Below are 12,248 nucleotides of genomic sequence, written 5' to 3' on the forward strand. Positions count from 1 at the left end.
AGCAGTTTAGATCCAAACTTCATGGTTCAAACCATTTGTAACATATTCCGTACTGCCCTGCTGGTGCCACCCTGTAAATAAAGTCACTTATGCCTTGTCCAAGCCAATTACTGCCACTGTTGTTATCTCATTCAGTCGCAAACTTCTCAGCGAGTCCCAGGGTTTGTTTCATGTAACTATGGATTTGAAAACAGTGCAGGGATTGGAGGGAATAGTCCTATTTCCTCTTTCTAATTTGCACTAACTGGTCTCATCATTCTGGGTTGGTATGAGAGAGAGTCTCACGTTAGAGGGTTTTGATGCAGATTTACCCCAAATTAGGGGTAATCCAGTCTGGGGTTTCTCCCATTCAATTAGTTACTTATTCCTGTAGGTGGAGGTAAAATGGGTAGGATGGGAGGAAGGATTGTCATGGGGCTATTGCTAGGGAAAGGGAGTCGAGAGTGTCCTGGTTCTCCAACTGTCTCACTGTGTGACATTAAGCAAATCACTTGCTGGCTGCCTGCCTCAGTTTCCCCACCTTTAAAATAAGTATAAAATCCCCTGGACGTCTTGAGACCAAAGTGTTGCTTTCACTGGTTGCAATGCATTGCTTTGTTAATCTAGGGTTCCTGGACACATGAACAGTGGATTTTATCATAAATCTTTATGCTGGCAGAACCCCCAAAAGAACCCTAGGAATTGCAGGGGGCTCAGCTCTTCTGAAAATGCAGCATGTTGATGCAGGACTGAAGCCAACTACATATTTCAACTGGGTGGGAGAGTGGGCTGGTGAACCTATTTCTTCCTCTCTTTAGACCAGGAACAAGTGTTCTCTTTATATTCTCTCCATCACTAACTCACTTAAATAAAACCTGAAATGTTCCCGAGGACCTAGGGAGTTAACCTGTATTAACTGAGCAGAGATTGGATCTTAGTCTCTTGTTTTTCATGTTGTCCATAAGGAAACCAGAACGCCAGGACATCCCTGTCTATGGAACAGGATGTTTGACTGGTAGTGTAGTCTCCACATTTGACCTGCTTTACAATTATTTGATGGTGTCCTGGATTTGAAATATCTGTTATAAAATGATCCTGAGACTTACTTAAAATAAAATGTAGGGCCTACGAAAATGCCCCTGATGACCGGCTGTGCAGAACACCTAATTGACAACGCCATTCCCAGTGCTGTGCTGACATCATCCTTGATGATTGAAGGCGTGTTAACATTAATCTGCTCGAGGCCTAGAGGTGGCCTGGTATGTGCTTTCTGTAAAGCCTTTGTCTTGAGACATGAGACTGAGGTCCAGTCCTGAGCAATAACTGTTCTAATCCAATCCAGCCCTGGATGCCAACTGCTTTTGCTTTTTAAATCTTTTGGAAAATGCCTCTTTGACATGCCCCTCCCCTGTGCCCCTTCTCCCTCTGGCTTGAGCCAATGTCTAATTCTCCAGCTTCTGCATGGCGTGGATTTGAGAAGTGTGTTTTCTCTCTTTTTTTTGTTTTTGTTTTTTTTTTTTTTTTTTCCCTGATTCAGGAAAGGGCAAAGGTTGATGCTGAAAGGAAGGAGCTAGAGAAACTCCAGGCGCTTTACAATGAGTCGAAGAGCCAGCTTGATAACTGCCCTGAGTCAATGCGGGAGCAGTTACAGGACCAGATGAGAAGGGTCAGTGTTTAACCCCCACCCTCCTGGATCACTGCCCATTCCCCCTCACCTCCATGCCCACAGCTCCAGCCTGAGCCAGCACTCGACTGGTGCCATGTGCCAAACAGAATGCAGTACACCAATGGCTGGAGGAGGTTGGCCTCCAGTAAGTTTGGTAAGTTTACCATCCAGGATGTAGCCTGCCTGGCTGGTGCACCAGCAGCTTGCAGAGCGAGACTCCCCTGCTGTTGATTCTGTAAGCAGCTCCAGTTCCACATGTCCCTGTCTCCGAATGCCATAACGCCTCATTGCAGCCTCTCCTCTTGGCAGCAAGTGAGGAGGGGGCAGCTTTCTTTCCCTAGTGCTCTCCTCCTTTTCCACCGGCCGCTTCTCTGGTCACTGCTACTGTCCTCTGGGGGGCATTAATGTAGCAAGTGCTGCAAGCTCCTTTCCCCCCCCCTTGTATTAGTGCCTGGAGGGGGAATTCTGAGCACCGGAGCAAGGTAGTACAAATCCCTCTGACCCCAGATGTGAATTCAGTCCCATTCTCCCCCCACCCACCAACAGAAAACAGCAATTTGGCTGCTTGGCAAGCTCTGATTTTGACTACACACTCCTATCAAGCATGGAAAATGGGCAACACCCCAACACTTGTTTCCTTGAGCTAAATCCTCCACCTAGGTGCTGCTCCTAAGCACCTGCCTCTGCCGGGGACAACTCTTGTGTGGCTGGAGGCCAAGAGATGTAAGGTGGGGTTTCTGTTCAGGCAGTTTCTGTAGAGGAGTCTGCACCAGGGTGCAAAGAAATGAATGTCTAATTCAGAGATCCCAGGCCTGATTACTTAGATTGGACCTGCCAAGTGAAACTCTTGCTCTGCCTCTTGAACTGCAGTGCAGCAAGGATACTCGGCATTGGTAGAGATGGAAGAGGCCTATTGAAAATGCAGGTGCAGCCAGCCCTTGGGTGCTGCACTGATACTGGACACAACTTTAGCCTTAATCCAGCCTCTGTGAAATGAGGGGCTGGCAAGCCTCAGGGGACTAAACTCTATATCAGTTTTCTGCTGTTTCCTGTGGATATGTGTGTATACAGTCCAGGCCAGATAATGTCAATATTGCAGTGCTGCAGCATTTTTTCCCATTAGCTGGGATTTTCCAGGAGCGCCTGGGAATGGAATATCATCCTTTTATTATGTCCAACTCTTTTAAGTGCAATAAATTAAAGCATTTTTCCTGGTCCCCACAGGAGTCACAGCTAATCCCAGCCTGAAAACCTATGTCCAGTTTAAAATGGAACTCAACAGATGTCTAATGCATTGAGTGACATGTAGAGATATGTAGAGCAGGAAAACAGTGTCTCCCCATTGACACTGAACAGGCATGTTTCAACTAAATAGATGCTAAAAGGTTTGCATGGAAAAATTCTTCACTGAAATGGGGCATGGTCAGGCTGAAAAATATGTATTTTAAATAAAATGCAAAATCCCAACCAAGCTAAAACCTAACCCTAACTTCTGCAGCTTGTTACTAACAGACAGAGTGACTGGAATGTAAAGCATTTAAAACATCAGATGCACTGTTCCCGCAAGGCAGTGTTTGCCTCTTGCTTCCTACACAACAAAGCTAGCCTGGTCAGTTTCTTTTTTGAGTTCCTGTGCTCCAGCTCCTGTTTGATTTGCAAGAGTTGCAGAGGGATGTTTACATCCAAATAAAATCTTGTTTAATAAAAAATACATTAATAACTAAATAAAAATACATGACTAAAGGCTCTTGCTGTTAGTGTAGAATTTACAAACCCTGAATTTTATCCACGCTTGCCCAAAAGATGCTATCACCATTTAAAACTAAATAAAACAAATGGTTTTTACACCAAGCTCAGTCCTGGACTGTCCAGGAGGTGATCTAGCTCAAACCCTGGGAGTCTCGTCCATCTCTGGGCTATGTGGTCACATCCCTGGAGCACACTAACATGTTGGCTTGGCCATACTAATTATGTTAGCAAAAGACCTTCATGTGACCCCAGCTTGACAGCCCTACTAACCTATGCCCACAGAGTGCCCAGCTGGCATCTTTCATAAAAGTAGCTTTTAAGGGGGGAAAAAAAAGGTAAGGGAACAAATCTGCTGTTTGACTCTCTGCTGCCAAGGATTGGTGGGCTGTATGCAGAGCCCCCGCCAAGACTGCTTTGCCCTGACCCTCTTTCTAGCAGATCACAAGTCCCCGTTGTCCTATGGTGCACATCATCCCCATACCCCAAGCTATTATCTCTTTTTCTCTGCCATAGTCGGCAGGGAACTCTCTGGGCTGGACCTCTCTCTGCTGGTCTGTGAGCATCACATAGGTTTGCAGCACTGTGGGAGGATGGGTCTGGCCAGTGACACTGGTGGGGAGAGTGCATTTCTTATCTAGAGCTTGTGCGTGTGGAGCAGGAAACCTTGCCTGGGTAGGTCCTTCGGCTGGGCACGATTGCAGGTCCCTGTTGAGCAGGAGCGCCGTGTCTCACTCAGTCAGAGCCACCAGCTGTGCACTGCCCCTGTGCCTCCCAACAAGCAACAGGGAGGTGTAGAGCTTCCCCCCTGCTGCAGCAAATGGAGCTTTGCCCCTTGCTTTCTCAGTGACCTGCTCTCCTGTCAGAGCAGTCCCTGCCTGGTACAGCTGTGTGCCATGGGGGCGGGGGGGAGGCATCTCTGTTTCAGAGGGAACTGAGCAACCATGGTTGTGTGTTTGAAGGAGGCAGAGGCCCTGGAGACGGAGACCAAGCTGTTTGAGGACTTGGAGTTTCAGCAGCTGGAAAAGGAGAGTCGCCTGGAGGAGGAGCGTGAGATCGTGAGCCAGCAGCTCCTGCAGAGCAAGGCTGATTGCCACCGCAGTATCGCCAAGAGGAAGGTGGGGAGAGGATCTTGGACCCCTGGGCAAAGGTTATGGAGCCTGGGCTCTCCCTTGTTCCACAAGTGTCCACTGCAGTGAGGGGGAAATTGACTCATCTGTAATCCCCTCCCAGCCCATCTTAGCCTAAGACTCCCCAGCCCAGCTTTGCTCTGGTCATCTCTCCTCTCCTAGCCCCTTCCTGTAATGCCCTCGGCCCAGTGGAGTCCCTGTGCTCACAACAGCCATTTGGCTCCCAAGCACCGTCCCCTCCCACAGTTCTCTCTCTGCCCCAAGCCAGCTGTATGCCTGTTCTGGGAGTGGATGGAGGGGCTCCAAATACCTGCCCAGACTGGTAAGGCTTCTTCCTCCCTCCTGGCCAGCTGCTTCTTCCCAAGCTGTCCTGCAGGGCCTGGTGCCAGCTCACCCTTTCCTTATTTTCTGTAAGGAGCGGGTGGCTGCATTGGAAAGCCAGGCCAATCACATCCGGCTCCAGGCTGCCCAGGAGTCTGAGCGTCTTGCCAAGGAGAAGAATACCGTGCTCCAGCTGCTGCAGAAGGTAACATCCTGGAACCATGCTGGATGGAGATGGGGAAAGGGGTTCACTGGGGTAGTGTGTGCCAGGCCAGGCACACTTAATAATACAGAGTGCACTGCCTTGGGGGACTGGACCCCGTCTCTGCACTTCAAGTCCAAATAGCATATGTGCTCTGCTCTCCAGCAATGGGGTCACGTTACACATTGCCTGTTGGAAATGGAGAGGGCAACTGTACAGGCTGTGCTGTCCTGGCTCAGCTTGTCATGTCCCTCCCACCTTGATAGAGATGGACCTGGTACTGAGTCCAGACTTTTCAGCTGGCCTATATCCAAACACTGCCCCCCCGCCCCCCCCCCCGTCCTGGGGAGAGGTTCCAGTTGGGAGTCCAGCTGTACACCCTGACCCAGGCTCACCTAGTGATAGGGAAAGGGCTGAGAACCCCTTTGCCTAAGTCTGGGTTAATGCCACTTGTGTGACTGTCACTAGCTGCCTCTGCTTATGGCTGGGAGAAGAATGGATCTTAGCAGGAACCTCAACGACATGGGTCTCTGTCAATGTGGGTGCTGGCAGGAAGGGCCCGAGACGTTTCTGTGGCTGTCCTGGTGTTGGCCTCACTTTGGGATGCTTTTCAGGACAGTCACTAACTCTCTTGCTCTCCCCTTTTTTCGCCTTGTTGCTGTGCGCTCAGGAGAAAGAGAAGCTCGTCTCCCTGGAGAGACGGTACCATCTTGTTACCGGCGGCAGAAGCTTCCCCAAAACATCATCTGCACTCAGAGAGGTAACTAGGGGGAAGAGGGATGATTAGTCACTAGAACTGCCCTCCCTCCATAATGCCATGCCTTTCTGGGACTCCGGCTACCTTGATGGCTGGGCCCCTGCCTCTGGACCCCAAGAGGTGTAAACAGTGCTCAGATTTGTGTGATTTTTGGCACAAATGCCTGAAAGTCCCAGTGCCCTGACAATGAAAATGCCTCTCAGCTGGAGAGGGCTCTCTCTCTCTCTCATTGCAGCAGGGATCCTGTTTCCCTTTGACAAACCCTCCCGGGGGCAGAGCCACCAAAACCATGGAACCAGAGTTTAACCTCCACGTTTAGAGCTGTTCCTTCACACATGGGTTTGCCGTTAGCTGGGTGTCCTAGTCATGCCATGCAGCATGGAGATTAGAGACTGGTTCTTACCTGGTTGGCCCCAAACATTGACAGGGAGAGGAACCTGATCCAACCTTGGGAGCAGAGCACCATTCCCCGGGTATGTGTTGCTTTGGACACCTGAAAGGGGGGTGGCCTTGGCTAACCCACCACAGCCCCCAGACCAGTCTGTGCTGTTAGGGTCAGGCTAGCATCTTGTAGCCCAAGAGTGCATGGCATTTATGAGGATGGGGGTTCTAAAGGAAATCTGGCATGGCTGCAGGAGCATTTCCCAGTACATCCCATTGCTCAATGGGGACTGCAAGCACCAGCTGGGGCTGGAATCCTTGTTCCATGTGCCAGGGGAAGAGCATGGCACTGGCTCTGTGCAGATCATACATATCAAGGTGTTCGGCATGGGAGGAGAGGATTAGCCCATTACCCCCTCCCCCACCAACGTTATTAAGTACCTTTATTCTGGGGAGGGGCAAAGTGAGCTAGTGGCCGGCTGGCCCTTCCACAGACTCTGCCATATTGTGTGCGTGATTGGAATTGGCAGCCAGGTGGGCATAAGGTGTGAGTGTGTTGATGTGGAGACTAGGAGCATCTCCAGGGAGGGTTGGCTCTACACTGGAGGGCACAGACTCTTTCCCTCCCTCCTGTGGTTAGAACTCCCAAGGGCAGAGCTGTGACAATCCAGCCATGGGATATGTGATGCCTAGTGCCTTCAGTCCTGTTACTGAGATGGTCTGCAAGGTGAAATCTTCCCTAAGGCTGTGCCATGAAGCTGCAGTGCTGTCAGCCGGGACTGGCTGGCTGGAGGCTCCATTAGGCGATGTCCCTGCTTTCTGTCTGAGGCTGTTCAGTTGGGAAGGGATTCCTCTGTGCTGTTTTGATCTCACTGTTTCTGTGCCTGCTTTGCCCTTATGACCTTTACCCTCCAACAGGAAACACTTCATATCTCAGAGCCTTATGACCTGTTAGAGGAAACTAAGCCCCAGAAACCCCTGCCAGGGGCAACTGCTTCCTTAGGTCCTTTCTCCACCCCCTGTTACCCCAAGATGCAAGAGGTAACGGGACTAACTGCATGTGCTCGCTTGCTTACTGCTTCCGCTCCTCTGCCCAGAGTAGGGCCAGACTGCTATGTGCAGCCGTCTTATCAGGGTCTTGTAAATAATTCAGTCGACAGGCAGGCCAGCAGCTCTTAAATGGGCTTGTGTTGCCATCAGTGACTTAGGCCCTCTCAGATAGGCATTGAAAAGGCTCACTAACAGGGCACCATCAGATTAACAATCACATATTTCTCACGCACCTTTGAAACACCTGGGATTAACACTCCTCACAGATGATTCTCTTTGAACTTCATTCAGCTGCACAGCTCTGGTTTCTAGCCAGTTTGGCTTCATGGTTCATTTGCATTGGCACCATACTGCAGTGTGGCTTAAATCCCAACAAAATGCCTTGTATGTGTTTTTCCCTCCCATTCCACAGACTGCAAGCCTAAAGCTCCCCAACAATATCCCTTTAATTTCTTCTGTTTGCCTGTTTGTTTTCTATTTTTTTTAAATAGCATCAAAATCTTTGATTTAGAAATAGTGAGAGAGCTGGGAACCGGTTCCAAACCAACTGGCCGGAGAGGTTGGGATTCTTAATTGCACATTGCTGCCAGTGTCTAAACAGTTTGGGGCTTTAGCGAACATTTCTATTAATGATGCTTGGCAATAGATGCCAGATGCTGCGATGTCTGGCTGGTGACAGCAGGGGGCACTATGGAGGGGTCTCGGGGTCTGCCCTGACCCACCTATCCCCTTTGCTGTGTTACTTGGTAAAGGGGGAGCTTGTTCCAATACCACATGCCAATTCCTACCCATCAATTGCTCTTAATTTAGTTGCTTTCCTTGGGCCAGTAACCCACGTGCTGTGTTTCCTGTTGCTGCTGTCTCCCCTTGGTGCTGGAATGGAGCATGCTGGGCTCTTCTGATGGTGGGGTTGCATTGGATGTTTTGTGTGTGTGTGTGTGTGTGTGTGTGTGTGTGTGTGTGTGTGTGCAGTAAAGCTCCGTTTTAGGCTGAGTACTGCAGCAGCATGCGGTCCCTTCTCTCACCTGCCTACCACATGTTCTGAAGCAGGCCAGCTGAATCCATTTCCATCTATAGATCCCTCTGGATCAGATGCTAATTTAGATGCCAAAGGAGGTCCAGATTCCCTGTCTCAAACTGTCTTAGGTGTGCATATTGCAACCAGGTGGCACTAAATGCAGCCAAGCTGCAGTTAGCCCAGTCCTCCAAGTTCCAGAAGAGATAGAACAGGAGGGCTGGTGACCAACGGGTGGCACTAGGGAATCCTCAAGCTCTAGGCCAGTGGAAATAAAATAGCAGCCTATAGGTGAATGGCTGTGTGTGCCATCATGGTGTCCTATTCCATGGACAGCCAGACCACCTAAGATAAAGCCAATTACACAGTGGTGTAACCTTCAGAGACTACAAGTCCCAGCATGCTCTGTCCCCATCCAAGTGGCACACCTGGGATGACAAGTTCTGCCCTTCAGTGCTCCTCCTTCAGGATGGAGTGTTTCATGCTAGGACTTGCAGTCGCCACAGGCTGCACCTCTCTATGGAAGAGGAAGTCGGTATGTAAAAGAGATCAGCCAGCTGCACTATGGAGCCCAAGCAGTATGTGTGGAGCTTTACTGCTGTGTTGTGGTCGGTGCCATGGGACGGTGCCTGAGTCTAATTCTCCTTCTTCATCATGGATTTCTAGGAATACATGAGGCTGTCTGATGTTTTCAGATTCTACTGCAATGTGTACGGCCCTGGCGAGGACACTAAAGCTTCCGCTGCTGCCCCTGCTGCTGCTCCACTCTCTTTTTTGCTTGCTGTACCTCCTGCAACCAGTGAGGTACCTGCTCCTGAGCATGCTGAATTTTGCTTATAGTGTTTCTGGCTGGGTAGTAAAATCTGTACTCTAGTAGCTGACACTGAGAGCAAGGTTGCCTTATTGCTCAAAGGTGGGTCAGGCTGGTGCAAGAGATGGAGACACCTTGCCATCACCGGTTCCCTCAATGCGCCTTCCTGGAGCAGATTGGTTTTGGCTTGGTGCAGCTCCCTGGCCTGCAGCTGGACAGGCAGTGAATTCATGCTGACTGGTGAGAGAGGCTGAAATGGTCATTTCTAGTGACTAGGGACCTCTCTCCTCTTGTGCTGTAAAATAGAGAGCTTTAGACTTGTAGACAGCACTGGTGGGCTAAGTTCCTTCTAAGCTGAGTGGCTGCACAGCAGGCTGTCAAGGGCCATGCAGATAGGGAGAGGCGCCTCTTCCCCAGCCCCAGTCTCGGAGCTGCTGGGGAGAGGCGCCTCTCCCCTGGTCCTGGGCTACTGCGATGAGAGAGGGCTGGGGAGAGTCCTCTCTCACCGCCGCAGCCCTGAGACAGCCTGCACCCCAAACCTCTCATCCCTGGCCCCACCCCAGAGCCTGCAGCTCCAGCCAGAGCCCTCCTCCCCTGCACCCCAAACCCCTCTGCCCCAACCCTGAGCCCCCCTCCAGCACCCCAAGCCCCTCATCCCCGGCCCCATCCTAGAGCCTGCACCCCCAGCCAGAGCCCTCACCTGCACACACCCCAACCCTCTGGCCCCGAGTCCCCTCCTGCACCCCAAATGCCTCATCCCCGACACCATCCCAGAGCCTGCACCCCCAGCGAGAGCCCTCACCCCCCCACACACACACACAACAACCTTCTGGCCCTGAGCCCCCTCCCGCATCCCAAACCCTTCAGCTCCACCCCAGAGCCCACACTCCCAGCCAAAGCCCTCACCCCTCTGCATCCCAACCCTCTGCCCCAGGCCTGAGCCCCCTCCCACATTCCGAACCCGCTCAGCCCCTCACCACACCTCACCTCCATATTGGTGCACATAACAAAGTTAATTCCGCACATGGATGTAAAAAATTAGAGGGAACATTGCTGGGGGTGGGGTGAATGAGTTAATTCTTTAGTCCTCTGAAGTTGGCTACCTGGGGCAAGGTCCCTCCCTGTTCTCAGTGGAATTCCCTTAAGGAGAATTTGGCTGCTGGGGTCTGCAAGTGAGATTTGTGGGATCAGCTTTAGGTTGAATTAGATCTTTGTTACAAAACTGCCATTCAGCTTGGCATAGAGAGTCACAGCTGAACGGCTGGAGTAGCTTCGGGGCTGCAGGTCAGGATTAAGGGGCATCGGCATAGCTGTGCTGGGGGAGCCCGACACTGAGGTAACTAAGGATGGAGGTGACTTGGAGCAGCATGGAGAAACTTACACGCTACCAGCCTGGCCTCTCTCTGGCTCCAGTGGGTGCTTATCAGTCCCAGGAGCAATAATAGTTCTCACAAAAATCTAAAAGTAAAGTGAATCCCCCAGCAGAGCTTATGCAGATGCCAATTCTGATGTGCTGCGAGACCTTCGGGCGAGTGGGTGACAGCTGGGCTCAATGCAAATAGCGGCTGTTCCTGATGCTGCTCTGTGGAGCTGAGCCAAAAACCTTTGCAGCTTGTCAGGAAGTTAAACTCTCCTGATGTCATGACCTCCCCTGGGATGGGCTTTGGGGCTGCTGAGGTCCTTGCCTGCTCACCTCTCTGCCTGTCTGGCTCTCATTGCTCTGGTCCTGTTTCTGCTTTTCACTCTGCTGCTTCTCTCTGCCCCAGTACGTGACTGTTGACCAGCTCTCAGGGATTCTGGGCAATGTCAGAGCTGACCTAGGGCTGGCCCCTCCTGCTTCCCCATTGGGCCATCCCACTTCAGGTTTCGCCCCTCAAGCTGCTTCGTCTGCAGGCTGCCTTCCTTCTCCTGTGCCACCTCTCTCCTCTTCCTTCATCTCTGCTGAGGTTTGTGTCCATTGCATTTCCCTCTTGCCACCCCTCACACTTTCCAGGGGAACACTAGTGGCTAGCTGGAGGGAGGGCTTGTAAAATTTCAGAGGTCCCAAGCTGGGCTTCAGCACCCCCACACCATGTGCCTGGGATGGGTCCCAGAGAGAGGCTAGCAGGCAATAGGGATCCCTTCTGGCCTGGGATGCAGTCTGAATCCTAGCAGGTAGGCATGCCCAGCACAGACACCACTAGCATCATCAGCACGTTAGCTTGCCTTGGCGACCCTGGTAAACACTGAATCATCCATGGAGGCTGATCCCTCGCAATGCAGAACACCCACATGGGGCAGAGGAAGAGTTGGTCCTGCTGCATGATCCCTCCACAGTGCCACACCAGCCCCTCTCGCCAGCTCTAAAGCCTCCGGACTGATTTAATGTTGAGCTCTCATTTGGCTGTGATGAGGGAGCAGCATGGCTCACCCTGGGGCAAGGTGCCCTCTGGGGGTGTGTCCGGCCACAGAAGGGAAGGCAATGTGGGGCTCCGGGGCCTCTGACCCACAAGCAAGTGGGGAATTTTGTTTGCTCTGGATCCAGATGTGCAGCTGCCCTAGGGGCTGAATCCTTTTGCCAGGAACCCTTGTACTGCTAGGTCAGTTGAACTGTCTGAATGAGCGCTCTCTGCTGGGCCATGCAGCCTTGAGGGGAGCTGGTTTCCCAGGAAAGGGGTGTCCACCTGGCCCTGGGAAGGTCCGTCCTTGGAATCTGAGGTGGGAAATGTGTTCCCGAATTCAGAGCTGAATTTCCGCAGAGCCCTGGGGTTCAGGGCTGTCTGCGCTAGGGGCCAAGCGTCCCGCACTGCCATGTCAGTCTGCAGGGTGAGGGAAACGGGCTGGGATCCCCAGGTTCCTTCTCTCACTGCAAGGCAGAGTTGTGTGCTGCTCCCCTGCTCAGTGCCCTCATCACAACACTCAGCTGGAGGAGGAGCTAGGACTGGCAGCAAAGGGGAGCAGACCCAGCAAGAGGACTGGTAAGTGGTGAGAGTTCATGGCCTAGGACTGTATTTATGCCAGGGATGTCTGACATCTTCCTGTGTGTGCAGGGTCCCTTGTGAGCCTTGCGGCATACCATAGTTGGAGGGAGAAGGAATGACACCCTTTTGAGCCCCAAGCCATGGGCATCTACTCAGAACAATCTGTCCCACCACTCCTGGGTTCAAAGGGGGTTTGACAACACAGTGTCTCCATCCCAGCCAGCCCGACC

The 12,248-nt window shown here is 51.8% G+C and overlaps 1 protein-coding gene across 29 annotated transcripts in view; it reads left to right on the forward strand.

Moving 5' to 3' along the window:
- Positions 1–12,248, forward strand: part of PHLDB1 (pleckstrin homology like domain family B member 1) — a 121,566-nt gene that overhangs the window by 92,207 nt on the left and 17,111 nt on the right. For 10 of the 29 annotated variants that reach the window (XR_006276634.1, XM_043500879.1, XM_043500880.1 and 7 more), the window contains 7 exons: positions 1,517–1,645; positions 4,354–4,509; positions 4,937–5,047; positions 5,715–5,804; positions 7,101–7,223; positions 8,914–9,051; positions 10,825–11,004. Coding sequence is in view for 28 of the 29 variants with exons in the window: in XM_043500879.1 (XP_043356814.1) it covers positions 1,517–1,645; positions 4,354–4,509; positions 4,937–5,047; positions 5,715–5,804; positions 7,101–7,223; positions 8,914–9,051; positions 10,825–11,004 (927 nt within the window). In the remaining variant the exon portion in view is untranslated. The remainder of the gene's footprint in view (positions 1–1,516; positions 1,646–4,353; positions 4,510–4,936; positions 5,048–5,714; positions 5,805–7,100; positions 7,224–8,913; positions 9,052–10,824; positions 11,005–12,248) is intronic. The other 19 variants (XM_043500901.1, XM_043500887.1, XM_043500892.1 and 16 more) reach the window with 7 other exon arrangements.

Source organism: Dermochelys coriacea, chromosome 22 (genome assembly GCF_009764565.3).
Source record: "Dermochelys coriacea isolate rDerCor1 chromosome 22, rDerCor1.pri.v4, whole genome shotgun sequence".
Classification (NCBI taxonomy): domain Eukaryota; kingdom Metazoa; phylum Chordata; order Testudines; family Dermochelyidae; genus Dermochelys; species Dermochelys coriacea.